This window comes from Phycodurus eques, chromosome 14 (genome assembly GCF_024500275.1).
Source record: "Phycodurus eques isolate BA_2022a chromosome 14, UOR_Pequ_1.1, whole genome shotgun sequence".
Classification (NCBI taxonomy): domain Eukaryota; kingdom Metazoa; phylum Chordata; class Actinopteri; order Syngnathiformes; family Syngnathidae; genus Phycodurus; species Phycodurus eques.
This window is the reverse complement of record NC_084538.1, coordinates 12,092,463-12,115,406: the sequence shown is the minus strand read 5'-3', so window position 1 is coordinate 12,115,406 and position 22,944 is coordinate 12,092,463. Positions and strand designations below refer to the sequence as shown.

General features: G+C 42.7%; 1 protein-coding gene across 7 annotated transcripts in view; it reads left to right on the top strand.

The window, feature by feature from the left end:
* Window positions 1-22,851, top strand: part of ttll5 (tubulin tyrosine ligase-like family, member 5) — a 57,933-nt gene extending 35,082 nt beyond the window's left edge. For 5 of the 7 annotated variants that reach the window (XM_061696989.1, XM_061696994.1, XM_061696988.1 and 2 more), the window contains 4 exons: window positions 3,290-3,488; window positions 6,559-6,740; window positions 10,508-10,590; window positions 21,642-22,851. In XM_061696989.1, the coding sequence (XP_061552973.1) occupies window positions 3,290-3,488; window positions 6,559-6,740; window positions 10,508-10,590; window positions 21,642-21,688 (511 nt within the window). In that variant the 3' untranslated portion in view covers window positions 21,689-22,851. Of the gene's footprint in view, window positions 1-3,289; window positions 3,489-6,558; window positions 6,741-10,507; window positions 10,591-21,641 lie in introns of those variants that run through there. The other 2 variants (XM_061696991.1, XM_061696993.1) reach the window with 2 other exon arrangements.
* The last annotated feature ends 93 nt before the right edge of the window (window positions 22,852-22,944 follow it).

Genomic DNA, 22,944 nt, shown 5'->3' with positions numbered 1-22,944 from the left:
ACCGAGCAACAGCTGGCTGGGAAACAACACTGTAAACTTTAGGATTACTTCCGTCAAATGTTTCACCTGGCACGTGCATGTTGACCTCTATTCGGAGCTCTTTGAAATGGTCTACAGTGCATCTTTTACAACACTGAGACAACCACACCAAGCTATGGTACCATAAATGTCCTTGAAAAGCTTGAAAGTATTCATATTTTTTGCATGTAACAATTATAGTTGGCCAGTAAGCTTATGGTTCTATTAAATCAACAATGGTTTGTAGCTGGTTGTCCCCTTGTGTAATGTTAACACATTTGAGGATCTCTGGTTGTGTTAGCACCCTCGCCACAGAAACAGACATCTAAACTATTGTCTCTGCGTGCATGTGGTATTTTTACTTCGCCCTAGTGCTTTGTCACACTGTTGTTTGACTTGGTTGAATATTGTCGGGACAGTCCAGAGAATTTTATATCAGCCAGTTTCCTGAACTAACAAACCTGACTAATAAAAAGACTATCTGCCATCAAAGAAGTTCAACATTTTCACCAAAGGTTCCACAAAATTGGCTTGATGTCTCTCTGCCTTTGAATTGAAAAGATGTTTTTATTCGCGACTGATTGGAGCCAGATGTTGTAATAGGAGGGCGGGTGGTTTTATGCTATTCAGCATGCCGTGTTACTACACGCATGCAGGGCTATTGTTGTCAATAATAGTTTGTCTTTTAAATTAGTAAAAGACGCACTTTCTCAAATAATCACCACGAGTGAGGGGGCTGGCCAGGTGGAACTTTGAGATACTGCGGAACGTCGTCATCCCACACTCTCCATTTTCCCACATTCACACTGAGTTAGATTGATGCCGCACATGTGCTCAACTTACTGCTGTATTGTTTGACCAGAAGTCATACCAGTGGACTAAAGCATGGTGAGCACAGCAGGGAGTCAGACAGGAAGTCTTGGGTATTTTGCAAGACCTGTTCTTTTCACTCATTTGTTTTTTCCGTCTCCTTATTTTATTTATTTTTTACCCCTGCATCTCAACAATAAAGCTAAAATGAGAAGTCGACATGACAAATTGTCAACCCATATACTAGTAAAATAGTGGCACTTTAGCTCCCTGTGGTCCAATCTAACGCATTAAAAGAAATGACTGCTGTAAACAAAGAACGGGTTCTTGTTTTGTCTGCTGACCTCTGACCTAAAATGTTCACAGACAGGCTTTTGTTTCCAGGAGTGAAAAAAATGAATTGACCTTCACACTGCTTGTTGTTGTAAAATAGGTCCTATTATGTGATCTGAGAATTGCACGGGCGGGTTGTTTTTTCTTTTCTTTTGGCCGCACAAGGGAAGGAGTATGTTTCACTTGAGCAACACAAGATAACTATCAAACATTCTTATTCGAAATTAATTGAACTACTGGACTTTAATTTGTTTTCTAGAGATTTCTACAGCTATTGTGATGTTACGTTAGTAGACCAATGGAGAAATTAATTGGGGGAATTCTCAAGAACTTTTTTCCTCTCAATAAGACCCCTTTGGGATCTAATTTCCTCAACTGGGCTAGTTTCCCTCTCTATTTTTGTCCAATCTCTCCTCACTGCTCCCGATAGTGCTCTTTAGGGCATTATATTTAGCAGGGGCTAGCCCAAAGTAGTACAGCACACCCTACACAGGCTGTTTGCCTTTGATGGATTAGGGTTTTCAAAAGCGTTAATTGTCATATACAAACTAAATCCCAATGCAGGCACACCACCGGGGCAGTCGATTCAGGTCCTACATCAGTTTAGTGCTAGTCTGCTTTACACGCTGAATGTCTTTGGTTCAAACCCCTGTGGAACTAAAATTCTTTCAATGGCTTCTCTGAGGTGGTTAAGACTGAAGAAGAAATTAGCTCATTTGACTTAACGCTTGCCCCTAGATGGTTTAAAATTAGGTGTCCTTTAGGAAGACAACAAACATCCAGTAGCTCCTGATGTTGCTCCATTATTGTGAATTTCCCCACTGGGGTACTGGAGAGCAGTAGTGTAATTTTTCAATTCCTTTTTCTGTAGTTGGAGTGGAGCTACAGGGCTGACCATTGCTGATTGGTCAAAGACAGCCTCACTATATAGACAATAGGAGCGTGCCTAACCATTTTACCTTTAGGAACAGAAAGCACCAGAAAGAGAGCCTTTCGAAATGGTTTCCTCAAAGTTGGAAGAATACAATTGTCCAAAATGTATTAACGAATAATTACAATATTTTTCATTTATTAAGAGATGTATTCTGCGACATTTGCCTTACCATTAATGGATCACTTTATTCCATTTCTACATTCTGGTCTCTGGTCAGTTAATAAAACATTGGACATTAACAGTAAATATAGAGGCCGAAAAGACAGTGATGTAGTGTTAAATGCCATGTCTTTCTTTTTTGTATTTTTGTCATCATGCATCTACATATCCTGGTCTAGTGGGTTCCTTAGATGAGGTAAAACAGAAATGCAGAAATTTCCTTAAATTAGTTCCATTGCTCCTGGAATCTTTGGGTCATAAGGGAGCAATTGATTCAATTTAAGTTTGTCTGAGGATGAGGCCGGTCTCCTCTATTCTGCAACAGCGGTAAAAAAAATAGAAAAAAACCCCGAATGGCTTAGTTCTAATAACAGATAATCCTGTTACAAACTCGTGGCGCTCGTCAAATGGTTTTCTTTCCAGGTTGTGGCTTTGTGATGTGAATGGAACGTGAGGTTCTGGGAGTACTGAAGCAAAGGTTTTGGTTTGCTCAACGGCTGCCACAAGCTTTGCCCTCCACTTTGACTCTGATTTGCACACTTAAGCCCAATGTCCCCTGACAGACTGATTTTAGCTGCTATAGATATATAATTGTAGTTTAACATTTTTAAACAGAGGCGAGAAAATCATGTCGTGCCTTACCTCTGCCTTATATTTGGATGCAAGTAGAATTTATAATGCAAACACAATTTTAAGATAATTTATTCGGACATTGTGTGAAATATTCAGGCAGAAATAAGGTCTGAAATTAACTATTTCTTACAATATGACGATTGCAGCACTAGATTGTAAAAAAGGTTGGACCATCTCTGCTAAAAATATTTTACTGTAGTTACTGATCCATTAGTATCCACAATGAAAACAACACGACAAATTTTATAATTCATATTTTATTGTAGTTTGGACGTGGAAGTCATGGTTACTGGTAGGCCATACTATTTTCATACAGCATTCATAAATTAACAAAAAGGAGCCCCAAAATTCTTAATTGTCTACTAATTACTTCCCTTCTGTCTGACATCTTTGCTCTCTAAGTCACGGGTGGATGACAAATGGAGAGGCTACAAGTGACAGACAGAATCGCAGCGACTTCAGCTCCGTGATGGGGGCTAATCCTGAGCGCATCTGCCATCCTGTGCGAGGAAACCATCAGCATCAGTTCGCTACCCAGCAAATGCAACAGCAAAGAATTCCCCCACGGCGATTCTTAGACCAGAACCATTGTGGACACCAGGTACATAAAGGCACTTGGTTACTCACTCTTCATTACAGTAACCCCCTGCCGTTCACGGTGGATAGGAATCGAGCTCTACTGTGACTAGTGAAAAACCGTGCGTGATTCATGCATGTGTTATAATTGCCTGTATTAAAAGTTTAAACCATAATTATACTACAAACTATGATCCCAAAACAGTTTGATTATAATTTCAAACTAATCTTAGATTTAATTGGTTTACAGATCATTTGATTTTGCAAAGAAAAAAGACTCCATAACGTCCAATACAACCCAGGCTAAACTTAGCTTCTCCTCGACATACAAAGCTTGTCTTTGTTGTATCACTTCATTGTACTGTACTTACTTGACACCAATTACTGTACAGCTTTCCTGTTTCGAAAGGGATTTTGTGGCATCTTAGGGTGTTTCAGAAAGAACACAAAAAAACACAAATAGGTGACCTTTTCAGTAGATAGGTGGGGATAGGTTTCAAGGTTAAAAAAAAGGCAAATAGGTGAATTTGTGAATTGTGAACCGCAAATATGCAGGGAATTACTGTACACACGAAATATCATACAGTGAAGAGGGACCAGAGACAGCTTCAACAAGCCACTAGAGGGGGTGCTGTTGAATACAGGGTCCTTTGGTGTACAATATTTTAGATGTATTCGTTTTTCCAGGTTGGGATAGTGGGTCTCAGTATTTTAACTGTCAGTTATTGATGCTCCAGGTTAATGGTGAAATCTTAAATTTGTTGAGGAAAGGATTTCATTAACTTTGAAGAACAAAAATGTGAAAGCTCAGCACGGATGAAATCCCAGTGACTTGTCAGTGAACTGCTGAGTTATGACTCCCTCGTGTTTGAAGAAAAAAACCAAAAAACATTACCTTACCTAAGCACTGTGCTGTCCAAAACGCGCCCACATGAAGGGAACGCTTTCATGTTAGCATTTCCAAAGCTATTCATTGAATCTCCCTCCAAACCACTTGGTCTTTCAGTGGGAACATCCTGCCTCATAGAAGCTCATTCCTGGAGAGCCAAACATGACTCCTCACTCAAAACTAGCTTGTTTGGATGTGTAACAGAGCCAGGCTTGTATTTGAAGTAATCACGGAATGCTACGCATGAGTGCATGAGGTGTTAGTACACGGCAACTGTGGTGTCACCATTTAAAGAATGTAATTTTCTCAGATCTACTGTACTTGCCTGACTTTCACGTAACGGCTGCTCTCTGAATATGAGAGACATTTTACTTATTGGGGAAAAACACAGTCCTCGCCGCCATGTTTCTGCACAGTGGCTCTGAAAGATGATCCCAAGGAGGAGCGTATTTATTCATTTTCCAGTGGATTTTGTGGAGTCAACACAAGGATGGAGAAAAGTGGAGACAGGAGGGTGCCATGGGACAGCTTACAGTGTGGAATGACTGGAAGCAAGCACTTTTTTCCAAGCTGTTCTCAGTAATGCCATTGCTCCCACCTCATTGTTTTTTCATCTTCATAGCTGGGCCTTAATTCATGCAATTTAGGTGACATTTGTCTTGGCTTGCTCCAGCAGCTCCATGAAGGGCACTTTAATGTAATCATTCTCCTCTGTTCCTTCGTCATTCTCTTTTTGACCTGAGTTGAAACTCAGTGGATTACGTTTTTCTTTAATGAACGCCCTGTCAGCCTCAGGAATATACCACGGAACCCCTACAATAGCTCTATGAATAAAGAGCTGGAGCCATCTAGTCGCTCACCCCTCAAAAGCTGCGGTCATAGAAAGGGTGAATCTGGTTACAAGAATTTCGTCAACAGATTTGATAACCCTCCCCCAAATCTTGGCTGTCATTTCCTGTTCATTCCACCCACCTGTGTCTTCTTGACAGTCTGTCCTGACAAATACTTCATTGCCTGTTAAATCTATTCTTCTTTTTTAGGCTGTCCAGGAATATTGTGCAAGACAATCCCATCGACTACATGACTTCATTATATTTTTACTCTGTGTGTTTTTTCAAATTTGGCCTGCAGCTACTCCCGCACACCTTCCTGGCTTTCCAATTGGAAGACTGAGTGTCGATATTTGTTGGGTTTCTGGGAGGGAGAAATAGTCAGGGGGGCTGTTCTGAGCTCTATACTCCACGTTTGACTTATTGGGTGCAGACTGTGCGGCTCCTCCACGGGCTTGGCCTGAGGCCACCTGGCAGCCAAACAAAGGTGCCCTTCCTGGCCTTGCTCAAGCTGAAATGCAGCCATAGGCCATACAACCTGGAAACTCAGATTCTCATTTATCAGCTCAGAAATTACATCAGATATTCTCAATTCCAATTGCGGTCCTTTGAACGACTGTACTGTGAAGCTGGATGACCATCAGCGTCTTAGGTAACCGTATGAAGCTGTAAAGAAAATAGCATACCGGTAGACATGACATTGGGACGGAATTTTTGCAACACTTACCGAGCACTGTAAAGATGGATTGAATGAAGTACATCCCTAAAATATTATGTCAGGAATAACTTTTATTCTCTTCCACCCAATCTTTGAAGTACTCCTTTAAAGCAAACAAATAATGTGAAGAATTTGCTTTTTAGTGTGGCCAATTGCAATAAAAAAAAGACAATCTTGTTCTCATTCAGTATGGCATGACATTTTCAGCCGTAACATCAGTGGCATCATTCATTATAATGAGCTTACCAAACAAAAAAATTACTCCACCCTGTAGTTCCTCCTTGGTTGACTTGCAGAACATTTAGTGTAAATGTTCCCTGCAGATAGCAGTAGTTGTAGTAGCTACCATTACATTACTGTATTTGAACACTTTGTATTTGATCCTATTTGACACTGCATCCACAGGAAATGAAAGACACTTTCTTGGAAATAGCTGTGAGTAAAATTTAATTTCGCTTTCAACTATTGCCCAGGGTCTCCAGCTTTGTGTACGTACAGACTGAAAGAAAACGATGCCTGATAAAATGTGACACAGAAAAGCTTGGGTCATTAATTTAAATGAAGAGTTTTAGTGTAAAGGTTCGCTCGGATACTCTCTTCCTGCACATGATGTACAAAATGGAGGGCAAGTGTCTAATTTAAACTTCTTGTCCCATAGGATCAACATTCAGATGAAACAAACACTCCCCATGCTGAGGTTCCCACAAAATCTTCCAGCTTTCCTGGACCACCCCATCACAATCACATCCGGACCCGTGATAGTCCCGTTCTCTCCCCAAACCCACCCAGCGAGGCCCGAGAGGGCCCGATCAGGAAACCAGCAACAACGCGCTTCGTCAAGTAAGAGCTGCCCTTTAACCGCATTCACTACTGATTCTTAATGTTGTTGTGGCGTGAGAATGTATGGCGTTGTGGAGTTCAAAAGGACAAGGGTAATTCTAATGAGAGTTCCAACATGTGTGCTGTAGTCCACGTCTTTTGGCTGCAGGGTGGATCTGCCTCTTCAGTAAACAACCTCCACACAGGCCCGATTCCTGCCTGAACCGTAAACACAACGTGGTTCAGTGGAAGGGCCCGGGCTCTGAGCGCCATTTAAATCCTGTTTAGTTTGGAGATAAGCTGAAGAGTACAGAAGGGAAAATTAAAGGAAAAGAATGAAACAGTGCTTAACATCCAGCTAGTTCGCCCACTGACTTTACGACTTTATTACTACAGAATCTGGCCAAATTACACAACAAAGACAAACCTCTGTGATCAGAGTAGTCTATTATATTAATATAATTATAATATAATTAATAATTAATAATATTAATACTATTAATAATAGTAGTCTATTATTTTAATGCTTGTTGCAGGTGCGAGGGCTTAATCACACTCACAAAGTCGGTCCGTGAGGTTTCAGCAGTGCTCACTGTAGAGTACAATATATTTCTCTATGTTTACAAACGATGTGGATTTTAGAAGGGCTGCTGAAAGCCTGAAAGGGGAGTGTTAATATTGTGGATACTGGCCTGGAAGCGCTCTCTTTGCTGATGTGTTTCATTCATACACCTTACTCGGGCTGCGCAAACCTGTTTGCGGGCTGGCGAGCTAAGAGTTAAACGGGCAGGGGTGCAGCTCAAGGATTGTAGTGAAGGTTAGTGCAGCCGGCTAGGTGCCGTGTTTGCTCCTTTGTGTGTGTGTGTCTCTTCCTGGCAGTTGCTGTGTTTACCCACTGCTTGTGGAATTCCAGAGAACCTTCCTCTCCCCAAAGCCAACCCCCCCCCCCGCCCCCTTCCCCAACACTCTCCTCCGTCCTGCATTTTTGTGGTCGACCAGTGTGACAGGGCAGAGTGTGGGAAAAACGGAAGCTTCAGGACCCAAAAAGCAGTGATGGAAACAATGAAATGAAAGAAGAAAGAGAATGGAAACGAGTGACAGAAAATTCAACTCTGTCCAATGGAATGGAGATGATTGTTTGCAGAGAATGGTGGGATAATAAGTTGCTTCCCTTCTAGCGCTCATTTTAGGGGCAAGCCTATCCTTCTGTTATCTGATATTCATCCCAGTGTATGCCTAAGCCTGTCTGACTTACAATTGAATCACTGTGCTTGGTTTATTCATACAGTTCAAGGTTATCCACCTTCTTCTCACCGGCTGTTGAACGGCACACTGTACCATACAAACGTGACACTGGCTCGTTTCATGTTTATCAGAGGAATGTTTCCGTTGTAGGTTTGTTTTCACAGATGTGTGGTCATATGTGGCAATAAATAAAATAAATGTACGGCAAGTCCTAAAAAAGGCTAACCATAATTAAAAGTTTAAAAATGTTTGACACATACAGGATAAATCGATAGAAAATGGATGAATGGTTAAAGAAACCGAAAGCCTATTGATTCTTGTTCACCCATTTATCCAGGCTTGAGACCAGCACTGTGGATATCCAGTGACTGGGTGTAAGGACACAGACCAGGAACCAAACCCAAGGCAGCAACATTTACCACTACATTACTAATGCCCTCGCTTGTAGCGACAATTAACCATCAAAACCCAATCTCCTACAAAGATCCAGCTGAGCATTGATACTGAAATCAAGAAGAGGCAAGGAGTCAGGCTCTTTTTTGTGCTGCCGACTTTCTGCCTCAGCCAACATGTGGCACACGCGTGTGTGGCAGACGTGCCTCAAGTTGGTAAGACATGGGGTGGAGCTGGGCTTCTCTGGCCTATCAACATACCACAGCTGCCAACCCAAGGCGCTGCCAGGTCTCACGGAGAGATGACTAAAGTGAAGGCTTTGAAAGTAGCAATTTGTAACACAAATAAATGGACCTGTTTGGTATTTTGTTTGCACGCTTTGGCGGTTCGCAGTTGTAACTACGGAAACCGCTGGCTGTCGTGCGGCATTACTAATAGGGTGACAATTACAGGAGTGCCATTAATGTCAGCCTTGCTGCCGCTTTCACTCACGATTAATCAGCCACAAGGGTAGTTATTTGCACAGGATACTATACACATGCTGGTGCTGCCAAAAGCGTGTTTATGGTTAAACTCGATCCCCTTTGGTCAGTTTGAATAACATTACGACAGGCAAGCTACCTGTGTGCACAACAAGGTGTACACATGGTCACACTCTCCAAGTTGAAGCCACATGCTGCAGTGTTTATAGCTGCCCGGCTCTCAAAATGACACAATGAGAGACTGTTGACAAAGAAAGTGATGTGAAAAACCCAGAGGTCAGGTTTTTTTCTCCCCTCTCCATATGAAAGGAGTTGCTTCCTGTCATAGTATGCCACGCTTAAAGTGGGCCAATTCTATTTGTGGTTGTGTAATGGTATGAAAGAACAACTGTGCAGCCCCTTACAAGGAGGCAGTGTGTACCCTCATTACCTGGTTAATGCTCTTTTGGCAGGCGGCTGCTATGGGGCGAGAGGTTAATACCAGCTAAGCTTTATTTATTATCCCCCACCCATACCTCAAACAAAAAAAAAATACTTAACAGACTGAATGTATACTGCGACAGACATGCCTGCTCCTGCTCCACGCCTCGCTGGTTTTTACAATGATTTACTGCATTTGCTATTTGATTTTGTGAAAAAAGCCTTTGTTTTGTGTCATGTCTGCAGTCTGCAGGCATCTTTATGAAACACTTTGATATAAATGTGCCATGTAAGAGCTCACATATTCTCTATTCACACTCTAAGTCAGACGTCTGTGTGTGTATTTTTCCGCTGATACAGCCATATGCCACAGCTTCGGCCATTAATACAAAGTTAACCCCATTTAGCTTTGATTGATACTGTCAGTTGATTAAATCTTACAAACGTACTTAGTATTTAATTTAAAAGTCCTAGTTTGCAATTCTATTCCACTTCCACTCACCTTGCCCACTACATTTGTATGTCAAGATGATCAGAATGTTAAAATCATTACCCAAGCTATTTCTGGCACATTGTGCCTGTTCATATGACTAAGCAAGGTTATTGGTGTGATATTGGAAAATATACTTCTATCCTATTCAATCCTGAGAAAAACAACTTTTATGCCATTTATTATTCAAGTAAAAAAAAAAGATGGCACAAACTACTTATTGTTAAAAGTCAGCTGTTCCTTATAGTTTATCTTCCACTCTATTACTGGCAGTAACTAAAATATTAGACATCTCTCATTATGATGACACCACTGCAAAGTATCCACTCACCTATCCATTTTCTATTCTGCTTATCCTGTTGGCGAGTTACCCACTGCAAACCCCAATCATATTAAAAAAAAACATTGTTAAATTAATACCTCACTGACAGCATCCATCAAAACTGAGTGTCATCTTTGTAAATTCAGTATATTGGATCTAACTCTTGAATTGGATATCATTAAATTGTGTGGTCATAATGCTGTGCTGTGGCCATTGAGTGACAAACCACAAACACATCACTACATACACGTAGATGCCGTCATCATCAGGAATGGAATTTATATGTCTGACTGTACAAACAGAACAACTGCTTTACATTTGCTGACTGACTCAGCAGACATCACTTACAGCGTCACACGTGTTCATAAAGTAACATGGACAAAGTATTAGGCTCCTCAGTCAAATCCAGTTTATTTTCTGTCTGCCCTCTATATAGGCAGCCGTCCACTCAGAGGTCAGCCTATGGAAGCGTGACCAGCGGGCAGCATTTGGTCTACGAAGCCTTCTGTGCTAAGACAGGTGGGTCTTATGCTGCAGTTCACCACGTGCATTGAAAGTTCTGGTGCCAGTATGGATGACCAGAGTCAGGACACGGAGGACTGATAAGCATCACGGGATATTTTTACTTAGGTGTTGCTCTCCCCGTGCTGTGTAAAGGCAGTTAGATAGATTAGAATGACTTAGCAGAGGTGATGTCATCGCTGAAGGATGAATAAGAGGCTGAACAATGATGGCATCTTGAAACAGAGAGGACATTCCCATCTGTTGGACAATTCTCCCCAGTTCCACTTACTCTCCGTTTGCCAAAAGCTTGTTCACTTGCACCGAGAGAATCAAAAATCCAGCTCTGGGTTTATTGTGGCCAATGCGCTGCACTTGTGGGTTTCTGCGCTCACGTGTGTCCCGTCATCTTTCAGGACCTGAGCCGGTCTTTCCATCATGAGCCGGCAGCCCGGCGAAGTGTTGAGGTTATTGCAGCACCGGTGATATTAAGCAGTTTTCACCGATGCGCCGCACATCTGTTTGTCTGATCACGAGTCTTTTTTCCATCGCAGCATTAGCATTAGCAAATCATACCATTCATCACTTCATTTGAGTGTCACAGTCAAGCCCAAGCAGAGATCAGCCCGCGTCCGTCCAAACTGAGCTGTCGGAAAAATACGCTAGCTCTGCACCTCGCACAAAATATAAAAGTGTGTGTGTATGTGACTGTGTGTGTGTTTGTGAACCAGAACATTTCTTTTCATTTCTTCTCAAAGTATGAAGGCTGGCCGAGGTTAACAAACATCTTAGAAACTCATCAATTACTGTAACTGGATCCGTTGGGAGCAGCTTCTGCATTTCACAATGCATTTTTTCCAGCGTGTTGGGCACAGGGGGAGGTGCTGCACTTATAAGCTTAAACAAAGACAGTGAAAGCCTTTGACCTTTCACAAGCACTTTGCACTCTGCAAGCGAACATCCCCAATTTCTACCGTCCATCCATCCATTTTCTGTACCGCTTTATCCTCACAAGGGTCGCGGGCATGCTGGAGCCTATCCCAGCTATGTTCGGGCGAGCGGCGTCCAAAATGGACGGGTCGCCTTATAATGCGGCGCGCCTTATGTGTGCAGCGAGTTCCAAAATCTATAAATGTTGTTGTGTGATGAGCGCTCCGCTTGACTGACTGGGAGAATTTCCTGCCGACACGCTGCATATACAGAGGAATAGCGGACGTGGCTGAGGACAGCATGTGGCCGTTAAAGGGAGAAGGGTGCGCGTGAAGGAGGACGCTAAAGGCACGCCCCCAGTAGGTATATAGCGCCGGTATGTGCATTGTGCAAAACAACATTGGTTTGGCTTAGGACCCTCGAAAATAGCACCTACGAAGAGAATAGAATAGAATAGAATAGAATCACCTTTTATTGTCATGAACATGCATGCACACAAAATTTGTTCTCTGCATTTAACCCATCACAGTGAACACATACAGAAGTTAGTGGAACACACTGGAGCAGGGGGCAGCTGAAGCGCCCGGGGAGCATTTCGGGGTATCAGTGTCTTGCTCAAGGACACCACAGCCATGAGTCCGAGAGATGTTGGCGGATGGTCCAGTCGGGGTCTTGAACCTAGGTCCCCCACGGTGGCAGGCGATGAGTTTAACCATTGAGGCACGCTTACGAAGCACAGTTTAAACTGCAAGCTATCAGTTACGCGGAGGAACATGGGAATCGAGCAGCTGTGAGAGAATTCAAGATCAACGAATCCATGGTTCGCAAGTGGAGGAAGCAGGAAAACGAGCTTTGCCAAGTCAAGAAGACGAAGCTGAGTTTCCGCGGAAACAATGAGCAATAGATTAATGAGCAAAAAACAGCCGGGAGAAGCGTCTCTAAAGTCACCATTCGACTGAGGGCAATAACTCGGAGCTTGCCATCATTCCGGGAAGCTTGACGAAGGAACTCCAACCGCTGGACATCAGTGTAAACTGGGCGTTCAAAGTGAAGTTGCGAGCGGCGTGGGAGCGATGGATGACAATTGGCGAACACAGCTTTGCTAAGACTAGGAAACAGCGCTGGGCGAGCTTATGCCACAATTTGTGACTGGACTGTGGATCCTTGGGTCAACGTGTCTGCACTGTAGTTCGAACTTTCGTAAAAGTCGACATCATTGCTGAGGAGCCGCACGGCAACGAAACTGACTCCGACAATGACGAGAGGGAACCTGGCGTGTTTGATGGAGAACTTGCCCAGCTGTTCATTTCGGATACAGAACATGAGGACTTCGATGGATTTGTGGATGAGGATTGATAAAAAAAATAACGTGAGTACATTGTTAAATACTTCAATAAAGTACAACTCAGTTTTGCTCCCACTGCCTTTTTAAAAACATTGTTTTAGCGTGCATGGATGCTACTGTATGTTTTAAGCTAGCGTATGTTTTACCATGCCTGCGCCCAATAATACGGTGCGCCTTATGTATGTGTTATATACAGAAATAGACCCCGTAACTGAGACTGCGCCTTTTAATACCTTATGGTATTAAAAGCCTTATGGTCATGAAAATACGGTATAAACAAACAACCATTCGCACACACATTCACACCTAAGGGCAATTTAGAGCCTTCAATCAACCTACCATGCATGTTTTTGGGATGTGGGAGGAAACTAGAGTACCCGGAGAAAATCCACACAGGCACGGGGAGATCATGCAAACTCTACACAGGCGGGGCCAGGATTTTAACCCCGGTCCTCAGAACTATGAGGTAGCTGTGCTAACCAGTTGCCAACCGTGCTGCCCAACTTTTTACCATTCTTTTGAATTAAACATGTACAGTGCTCAACCTAAATGAGTACAGGCCAACAAATTTGATTGAAAAGTTTCCTTTTCAGAACCAATATTTTTTAATGAAAATGACGTTTGTTAATGCGCACACGAACATTTTTTTCTAACAAATTCATTTATTGTTGAAAAATGAATTCTTTCATCATCATTCATCTATTTGATTTTAAAAAATGCACCAGATGTGCAAGGTTTCTGGCCTGTATGCCAATGCTCTGCAGCCCATAAAAATAACAAATACTAGTTTCCTAATAGCCATTTTATTAAGTTTTCCAGTAATAAATAGATGCTCTTGTTTTTTTAAATACTGTACATACAGTTTATCGTAAACAGTTTTTCATCTGTAGTTGGGCACTTACTTACTGTACTTTACGTTGAGCATCCTTCAACAGTTGATCAGCTCTTAAGTTCCACTACTGCCAGTAGAGATCTTGACCTTTCGCTGCATTATTTTGAGAAGTTTACCACTGTCGTCAACCCCACGAGGAGCCTCACATGCCAGTCGGACCTCTACTGGAATCTTCCCTCACGCGGCTGTTAGGTGTCAGGCTGGCCGGCTATCAGCTGGTGGCCAACACTTACGGCTCTTCTGCTAACATAGCGCTTAATAAGGAGCAGGGCGGTGTCTTAGGGTGTTACATATAGAGCACAAAAATATGTGAATCAGTGCAAATAGGTGAGTTGAACAGTAAAAGACTTCAGTTAGGTTTTACACAAAATTTTGTGAGCAGGTGAGTTCGCCAATGGGGAATTGCAAATCGGCAGCATTTCACTGTACACATTAAATGATCCAGCCTGCTTGGACCCGTTTCTTCACTTCCTTACCACACTCTCCATTGCTCTGGACTGTTGACCCCAAGTATTTAAAGTCCTCCACCCTCGCGATCTCTTCTCCCTGTAGCCTCACTCTTCCCTCTTCACACCCATCATTCATGCACATATATTCTGTCTTACTTCGGCAAATCTTAATTCTTCTCCTTTCCAGTGCATGCCTCCATCTTTCTACCTGTTCCTCCACCTGCTCCCTCCTTTCACTGCAGATCACAATGTCATCTGCGAACATCATGGTCCATGTGGAGTCCAGTCTAACCTTATCTGTTAGCCTATCCATAACCACGGCAAACAGGAATGGGCTCAGGGCTGATGCAGTCCCACCTCCTCCTTAAAGTCCTCTGTCATACCTACAGCACACCTCACCACTGTTCTGCTGCCTTCATAACATTCTTCTCTGCCACTTCAGACATCCGCATGAGGTACCACAGTTCCTCTCTGGGTAATCTGTCATATGCTTTCTCTGGATCTACAAAGACACAATGTAGCTTCTTCTGGCCTTCTCTGTCCTTCTCCATCAACCAACCTCAAGCCAAATAATGCATCTATGATTACACTTTCTAGAGATGAAACCACACTGTTGCCTGCAAATACTCACATCTGTCCGGAGTCTAGCCTCCACTACTCTTTCCCATAACTTCATTGTGTGGCTCATCAACTTTATTCCTCTATAGTTCCCACAGCCCTGCACATCACCTTTGTTGTTAAAAATTAACAAACTGGACAAAAACTCCCCAGCCACCTCTCCCAGATGCTTCCATACCTCCACAGGAATGTCATCAGGACCAACTGGTTTTCTGTTTTTCATCCTCTTTAGTGGCTTTCTAACTTCCCCCTGACTAATTATTGCTACTTCCTGGTCCACCACACTTGCCTCTTCTACTCTTCTTTCTCTCTCATTTTCCTCATTCCTCAACTTCTAAATGTATTCTTTCCATCTATCCAACACACTACTGGCACCAGTCAACACATTTTCATCTCTATCCTTAATCACCCTAACCTGCTGCTCATCCTTCCTATCTATATCCCTCTGTCTGGCCAACTTGTTAGATCTTTTTATCCTTCTTTAGTGTCCAACCTTGCTTACATGTCATCATATGCCTCTTGTTTGGGCTTTGCCACCTCTACCTTCGCCCTATGTCGCATCTCGTGTATTCTTGTGTCCTCTCCTCAGTCCTCTCAGTGCCCCACTTCTTCTTAGCTAACCTCTTTCCTTTTATGATTTCCTGTACTTCTCCCCTTTCCTACCAGAAGACACACAACTCTTCTGCCTGTCTCTCTGATCACCTTGGCTGTAGTGGTCCAGTCTTGTGGAAGCCCCTCCTGTCCACGAGAGCCTGTCTCACCTCTTCTTGAAAAGCCACACAACACTCTTCCTTTCTCAGCTTCCACCACATGGTTCTCTGCTCTGCCTTAGTCTTATTAATCTTCCACCCCACCACCAGAGTCATCTTACACCCCACCATCCTATGCTGTCTAGCCACACTCTCCCCTACCACTGCCTTACAGTCAGTAACCTCCTTCAGATTATATTGTCTGCACAAAATGTAATCCACCTGTGTGCTTCTACCTCAGCTCTTCGGTCACCCTATGTTCCTGCCTCATCTGGAAGAAAATGTTCACCACAGCCATTTCCATCCTTTTTGCAAAGTCTACCACCATCTGTCCCTCCAAATTCCTTACCTGGATGCCAAATTTACCCATCACTTCTTCATTACCCCTGTTTCCTTCACCAACATGTCCATTATAATCTGCACCAATCATGACTCTCTCTCTCTCTCTCTCTCTCTCTCTCTCTCTCTCTGGTATGCTCAGAACTACTTTGTCTAGCTCCTTCCTGAATTTCTCTTTCACCTCTAGGTCACATCCTACCAGTGAGGCATAGCCGCTAATCACATTATACATAACACCCTTATCACTCGATCTGATACTCTTTTCACCTCCAAGACATTCTTAGCTAACTTTTCCTTTAAAATAACCCCTACTCCATTTCTCTTCTCACCTACACCATGGTAAAATAATTTGAAACCTGCCCCTAAACTTCTAGCCTTACTGCCTTTCCACCTGCTCTCCTGGACACACACTGTATCAACCTTTCTCCTAATCATCATGTCAACCAACTCCCGAGCTTTTCCTATCATAACCCCAACATTCAAAGTCTCCACATTCAGTTCTAGGCTCTGTGCTTTCATTTTGTCTTTCTTCCTAAAAACCCGTTTTCCACTTCTCCTTCGTCTTCGACCGACAGTAGCTTTGTTAACCCGGGCCACGACCGATCAGTTATGGAATTCTTTGGATGAACGCTCATATTTGTTTGGCAAAGTTTTAACCTGGATGCCCTTCTTGACGCAACCCTCTGCATTTATCCGGGCTTGGGAACGGCCTACAGTTTGCACTGGATTGTGCCCCCCATAGGGCGGAATTACGACGACTACTACTACAACTAATTAATAATTAATATTTTTTGCATAAATCAGGTTCACAATTATTTTTTATTTGACTTCACTTTGTGATATAAAAAGTATTCAAATGAGCTGTTACCAACCCAATATGCATAAATACAATGTCTGAAGAGCTGCATCCTTTCTTTTTGTAAGCCTGAATCTCTGCTTTGGAGACATAGTGAGTTATGAGTTTTTCAGTAACAGAAACAAAGCGTGCAGGTCAAGTGTATCCATGGATTGACGATGAAAGTGGAGCGAAACAGAGACCCAGTGTGGTGTTGGGGGGGAGGGAGGCTTGGAGGGAGGGGGCAGGGTGTTATTAGAAGGGCTGCAGCCTTTGTGGATCTCTGTGCCTGCCCAGTTTACCTTAGCAGTGAGATGACTGCCCCGCACTGATTGACTGTGACAGCGACTGCAAATGGAGAGCATTCTCTGTGATCAGCTGTCAGTGGCCATTAATCACACTTTCCCTTTATCTCTCTCTCTGGTAAACTCTCCTAATCTCATCCTCTCTTTGCTCATACAGCGCTCCTTTTGTGCACCTTCTTTTGCCCGTCTCTCCGGTGTGTTACTCTTGTCAATTGTTGTGACATGAAAGCAAAGGCGCCTTTTTTTGTGGAGGTGCGATCAAAGCGAACAATCCCAGGGGGAATATAACTCGCATGTGTTTTGCAGGCCGCCTCTTGGCCCGCATCTCCAGTTTCTCAAGCCTCTGCAGCCGTTGACTGAGAAAAGATTTATTGCCTTCAGTCTGAGGAGGAAATGAGTGAGTGTCGGATCGTGTCAGGGCGAGGACTCTTTATCAGAATCAGGCAGACGAAGCATGTTGTCGGCTGCCATCGCCTCATTCAGGTGCAAGCAAAGCAATGAGTGGAAGCCATGTTGACCTAAAATACAGTTCAGTTCTTTTCGCCCAGCCTTATTTTGCATACATTTGGAGTGCAGGGTGTGTTGGCGAATTGTAAACTGACAACATATCCAATGACTTTAAAGGAGACATCCATCTTCTATACTTGATCCTCACAAGGGTCGCGGGTGAGCTGGAGCCGATCCCAGCTGACTGCTGGGGAGAGGTAGGGTAGACCCTGGACTATAGACAAACAAGCATTCACACTCACATGTTCACACCTACGGACAATTTAGAGTCTTCAGTGACTCCAACTTGCATGTTTTTGGAATGTGGGAGGAAGCCGGAGTACACTGAGAAAATTCACGCAAGTACGGGGAGAACATGCAAACTCCTCACAGGACGGCCAGAGCCCGGATTTGAACCCCCAACCTCAGAACTGTTTGGCGGATGTGCTAACCGCATGCTCACCATGCCTCTTAAATGAGATATATATAAAAAATCTAAAAATAAAAAAAATAATAATATAAAAATAAATATTTTATATAAATATTATACATATAAAAATAAATATTTTATATAAATATTATTAAATTCTAAAGAAAATATTAACGTACAAAGTGTAAAAGTGTTGTCTATCGTCTTGATGTAAAAGAAAAAAAGAAATCCAGATCGGCTCACAACTCATTAAGTACATATAGATGATGTTGTTATGATCATGGTTTATTATGTAGCTTTTGTACATGTAATACAATTGAATACATAGCTTGTCATTGCTGAATATTTATTAACTTATGGTTTTCTTTGTAAATACAGCAGGCGAACTTGGTGAAGATACATCAAATTCTCACAAATTCGCACTCTCTCGAGAATGAAAAGCAAGAGGTTTTAATTTTTTTAAGAATAAATACTTAGTAGATTTACGTAAACAGCACCTGATCAAATGGACTGCGTGAGGCAGATGTGCTAACCAGCGCCCCCCCCCCCCACACACAGAGTCTTGTCTATGACTTGTTTGGAACAATTTTTATGCCGGATGCTTTTCCTGATGCACTGGGGACACTTGCTAGCAATCAAACCCCCATCATCTACACAAACAGAAGAAGCATGTCGGAGTGCCCATTAAGACAATAAAACCGTTTCTATCTGTGGTTAAACATTGAACTGTGTGTATGTGGCCTATGAACTCATCACCAAAACACAATTACCCCACCACCGGGTCAACAACTGCACCAAGCAATCAAGTATGTACCGGTTATCAGAAGCTAATGCTCTTAGGTGACACGAATCTGTGCATCCATCGAACTCAGTGCATCTCCTCTTACATTTTGTCTCTGATGTAAGGGCAGAGGCGTCGCAACCGTGGCAGATGTGGGTGTTTAAGGCAGTATCTTAAAACTACAATTGACGGCTGTTGAATTCAAATATCCATGTTAACATGGAGAACTGGCAGTGAGTTAAAAGTGGCCCTGGATCTTCGCCTCACTGATCATGTCATTCGTGGAGAAACTCTGTGTTGGGGGCAGTTTGTATGTAAATGAACTCCACTGTTCCATAAAAGTGGGGTGGAAGTTCAGAACAGCTTGCTCATGGGTACATTTTTGGAAATGGACAGATAACAAAATATTTACTTGGTTTTGTAATTTCACACTTGATGGGTGGGCAGGCACGCCAGAGAGAGACCCAACTACATTGCTCCCCTGCCATCAATAAATCACGATTTATCTACTGCTACACCGCTATACTCCAGATTCTTTTGTGGAACATATCTACCTGTCTATTGCGGAAATCCCTGCTATATCTATCACGGAGATCTGCAGTTTCTAGAGATATTTTTAAATTAATTTTTACAGTATACTTACTGTAATGCCTTCGCATGTGGGAAAGGAGAGCCATAGTCGCTGACGCACTTTTCATCCATTTATTGAATGCTGGGAGAGCAGTAAAACACATCAACACAATAAGCACACTCACACCAGCTGCTGTCAGCCACAGCTGATGGCGCCCAGACATTCACACGCAGACTCGCCATAGCTTGAGCCTACGTCACACACCACCGTACAAGGCCCCGTCTCTTAAAGGTACATATCTAACAGACCATTACTATAGCAAGTACAGTATTTTTGATACATTTTATTCTTCCAATTTTTGTGTTTAAAGGTGTGTTGTAATAAGTTTAAATGTGTGTGGGAGGGGTCAAATTACTTTTAAAAAGTGTTTTTTATATGGCCTCTCTATATCGCGGATTTTCACCTATCATGGGTGGGTCTGGAACGGATCCCAACAAGTTAACGGGGGTTCATTGGATTTTTTTAAATGTCAATTTAAAACACTAGGAAAGAATAGAAAGGGGATTCATGAACAAGAATCTTGAAATGTCTTTCAAACTTTGACAGTATCTTTCTAAGTGGTATATTTCTTTGTCGACGAATCGACAGACGATAATGTGTTGATAGCGATAAGATGAAATATCGTACCACTCACCACTGGAGCCCCAACGGATGGGTGCCAATCAATTATTTTTGTAAGCTTTGTAACTTTTGACAGTGGAAACACAAAAATGTGTACTCTACCGAATTGAACCAAACCGTACGACCTGGTGGAAATTAGACTGAAGATAACTGCTGCCTTAATTGGCACTGTCTGCTGTAGGACTCATTGCGCCTGCAAAGACGGACTGTATTGTTACCCAGTTGTAGATGAATTATTAGAGGAGGTGCACATAATGGGATGGGAAGGCTTTTCCTTTATCTCTCTTTCACTGAGCTACAGGAAGCTGCTTTCATCCGTCATGTCATCGGCCTGGAAGTCAGTTTTCCATCTCAGTCAGGCCTCACGGCGTAGACGAGCACCAAAATAAACAGTGTGTGCAGAGAGGGAATGAAAGGGAACACTGTTTGGGAGCACAAATGCACACGGCAGCTCAAACTGTACTCGGAATGCCTTTTCTACTGGATGTCTGGCAGCATGCCAGGTGATAGGATGGGGCGCCAAGCGGTGAGCACATCTAAAGGAAGCATCTCAGTGGTATCCCTCCCTTGTTGGGCTCTCTTTAATCCATCATCATCATCATGAAAGCTGCATTAACTCCACAGGCAGGGGCGCCATAAGGGGGAGAAAAGTGATGAGTCGATTTCTAAGGGCCCTCGACTGACAGGGGACCTTAGAAAATAGAATAGAATAACAATGGTGTGTTTGGGGTCAATGGGAGAGGCAGTCATGTCTAAAAAGGGAATAGAGTAGGGGACTGAGGACAAATCCCTGAGGGTCCCCTGAGGTCAGCAGGAACAGGGTACCTTGACTTACAAGTTAAATTTTTTCTGTGACCAAGCATGTAATTAAATTTAGTACTCATATATCAAATCAATTTGCACATTTAAATGGAGTTCCATTAATCCATTCCAGTTCCCTGAAAACCTCCACCAGTTTTTGTTACGTTTTTAATAAAAGAAAAAAGAAAATACACCACTTTAATGGAATCTAAAATAAAATGGCTTTACTGTAGTTTTTGTGTGTTGGATTTGTGCGTTTAAGGTGCGTGGCCTAGGGATGTGAGTTGTGGCCTGCAGCAGCTCCTTGTGAATCTGGGAGGTAGCCAGAGTACTTCGAGAAAACCCAGGGAAGCACAGAGAGAACATGCAAGCTCAGAACTGTGAGGCAGACATGCAAACAGCTAACCACCGTTTTGCTGGCTGACATAATCATCACCATAGTCATTAGACTTTTTTTGTAAGGCTGTTCAATACCACTTTATTTCAGACCGATACCAGTATGAACTCATGAGTACTCTTGGACTTTCAAATCAGCAAAAATCAGCTGAATTTTTTGCCAATGTTTTTAATATCTGAATGTAATTATCTTTGTAAGGTGTTAAATCATAAGAGTTATATAAAAAAGGAATAAAAACATCCAGTTTTTGCTGATTTGAAAAAGGACATATCAGCCGATTAAATCGTCTGGCCAATTAATTGGTTTGTACCCTAATGCTAGGTTAAATGTTCTGGCCGATTAATTGGTTGGACGCTAATGCTATGATGGCATTTCAACTTGGTTACAGGCTCTCTTACACAATTTCTGAGGGAATTCGGAGGGAAAAGTTAACTGAAATTTCTGTTGCTTTCCTATGCAGGTCTTTCTGCGTACCGCAAACTGCTGCAGGCCCGGGAGGCCAGATGACACCAGCGTGACCAGAGGCGCGTCCTGCCACTGTGCTGGCCTGACAGGTGTCTCTGCATGTAACTTACGCATACACCCAGGTACCCTGGTGTATTCTGGGAAAGAACAACAGCCGAAAGTGTGCCAGGCTCTTATGAATTTGTCCGTCATACTGCCACAGACATGGCAGGAGATCGCGTGCCAGGCACGGAATTCCCAGCTTTGACGCAGGTTGGGATTTGGTCGCACAGCCCAATATCAGATGGCCTTTTCCAGCCTTCGCACGGTCTCCGCGCCAACAGTTTCCCTCCCTCATTCTCTCCGCGCTACCGATGCCACGGAAAGATTTCACAGGCAGATAGCTTTCAACAGATGCCCCGCTGGTATTTAGTATGCAAGCTATTCACATGAACCCACCCCTGCCACCACCACCGCCACCAACCAGAGACATCCCGTGAATGGTAAGCACGCAAACAAGTTCCTGGCATTAGAGACTGACTTCTAGTCCAGGATGAAAACAAACAGTTACTAAATCCTCACTGGTCGAAGGTTTGTTTAATTATAGCAACCTTTGATTAAACTGACATGTTTATGTTTTTATGGATAGACCTACTTTAATAACATGAGTAAATTGTTGTTATTACACTGTACGTAAGTAGGCCTTTTTGGGCTGTTTCTGTAGCACAAAAGAAGAACCTTGATTAAGTTAATGGTGTCCATGCAGACCAGCATTCTCATAGATATATAAAGAGGTCACTCAGGGCGTCCTATTAATAAAACCATTCTGCTGTATATCTTTACATTGAGCATAATGTATGTTTGTGATCACTTTAACTGAAATACTTGAATTTCAAGCATGTCATTCTCATATGTTGTTGATTAAGGTGTTTAGTTTGCGCAGATTGTCGTATTAAATTTCGGGATTTTCATTGGTTGTCATGTCAAACGTGTTTTTTTTGTTTTTTGTTTTTTTTACTCAGCAACATGCTTTAGTACAAGAATCCAATGTTCTAATGCAGTGTAGTTTACACGACAATGCGTTCAATTCCTGACTGTTTACAACACTCATGCATGGAAATGGTAGCTGTTTTTTGGAATCCATGATGCTGTTCATAGCAACGTGAGACAGACATGCCGATCATATCCAAACCTACACTCAACATTCAGTCAATAAAATGGAATCTGATGACCTCTTTGGTGTGGTCGCCTCGCTTGACTTTATCATACCCTTTAAATTAAAGTGCTCTAAAATTAGTCATCAACAAAAACAACACAAC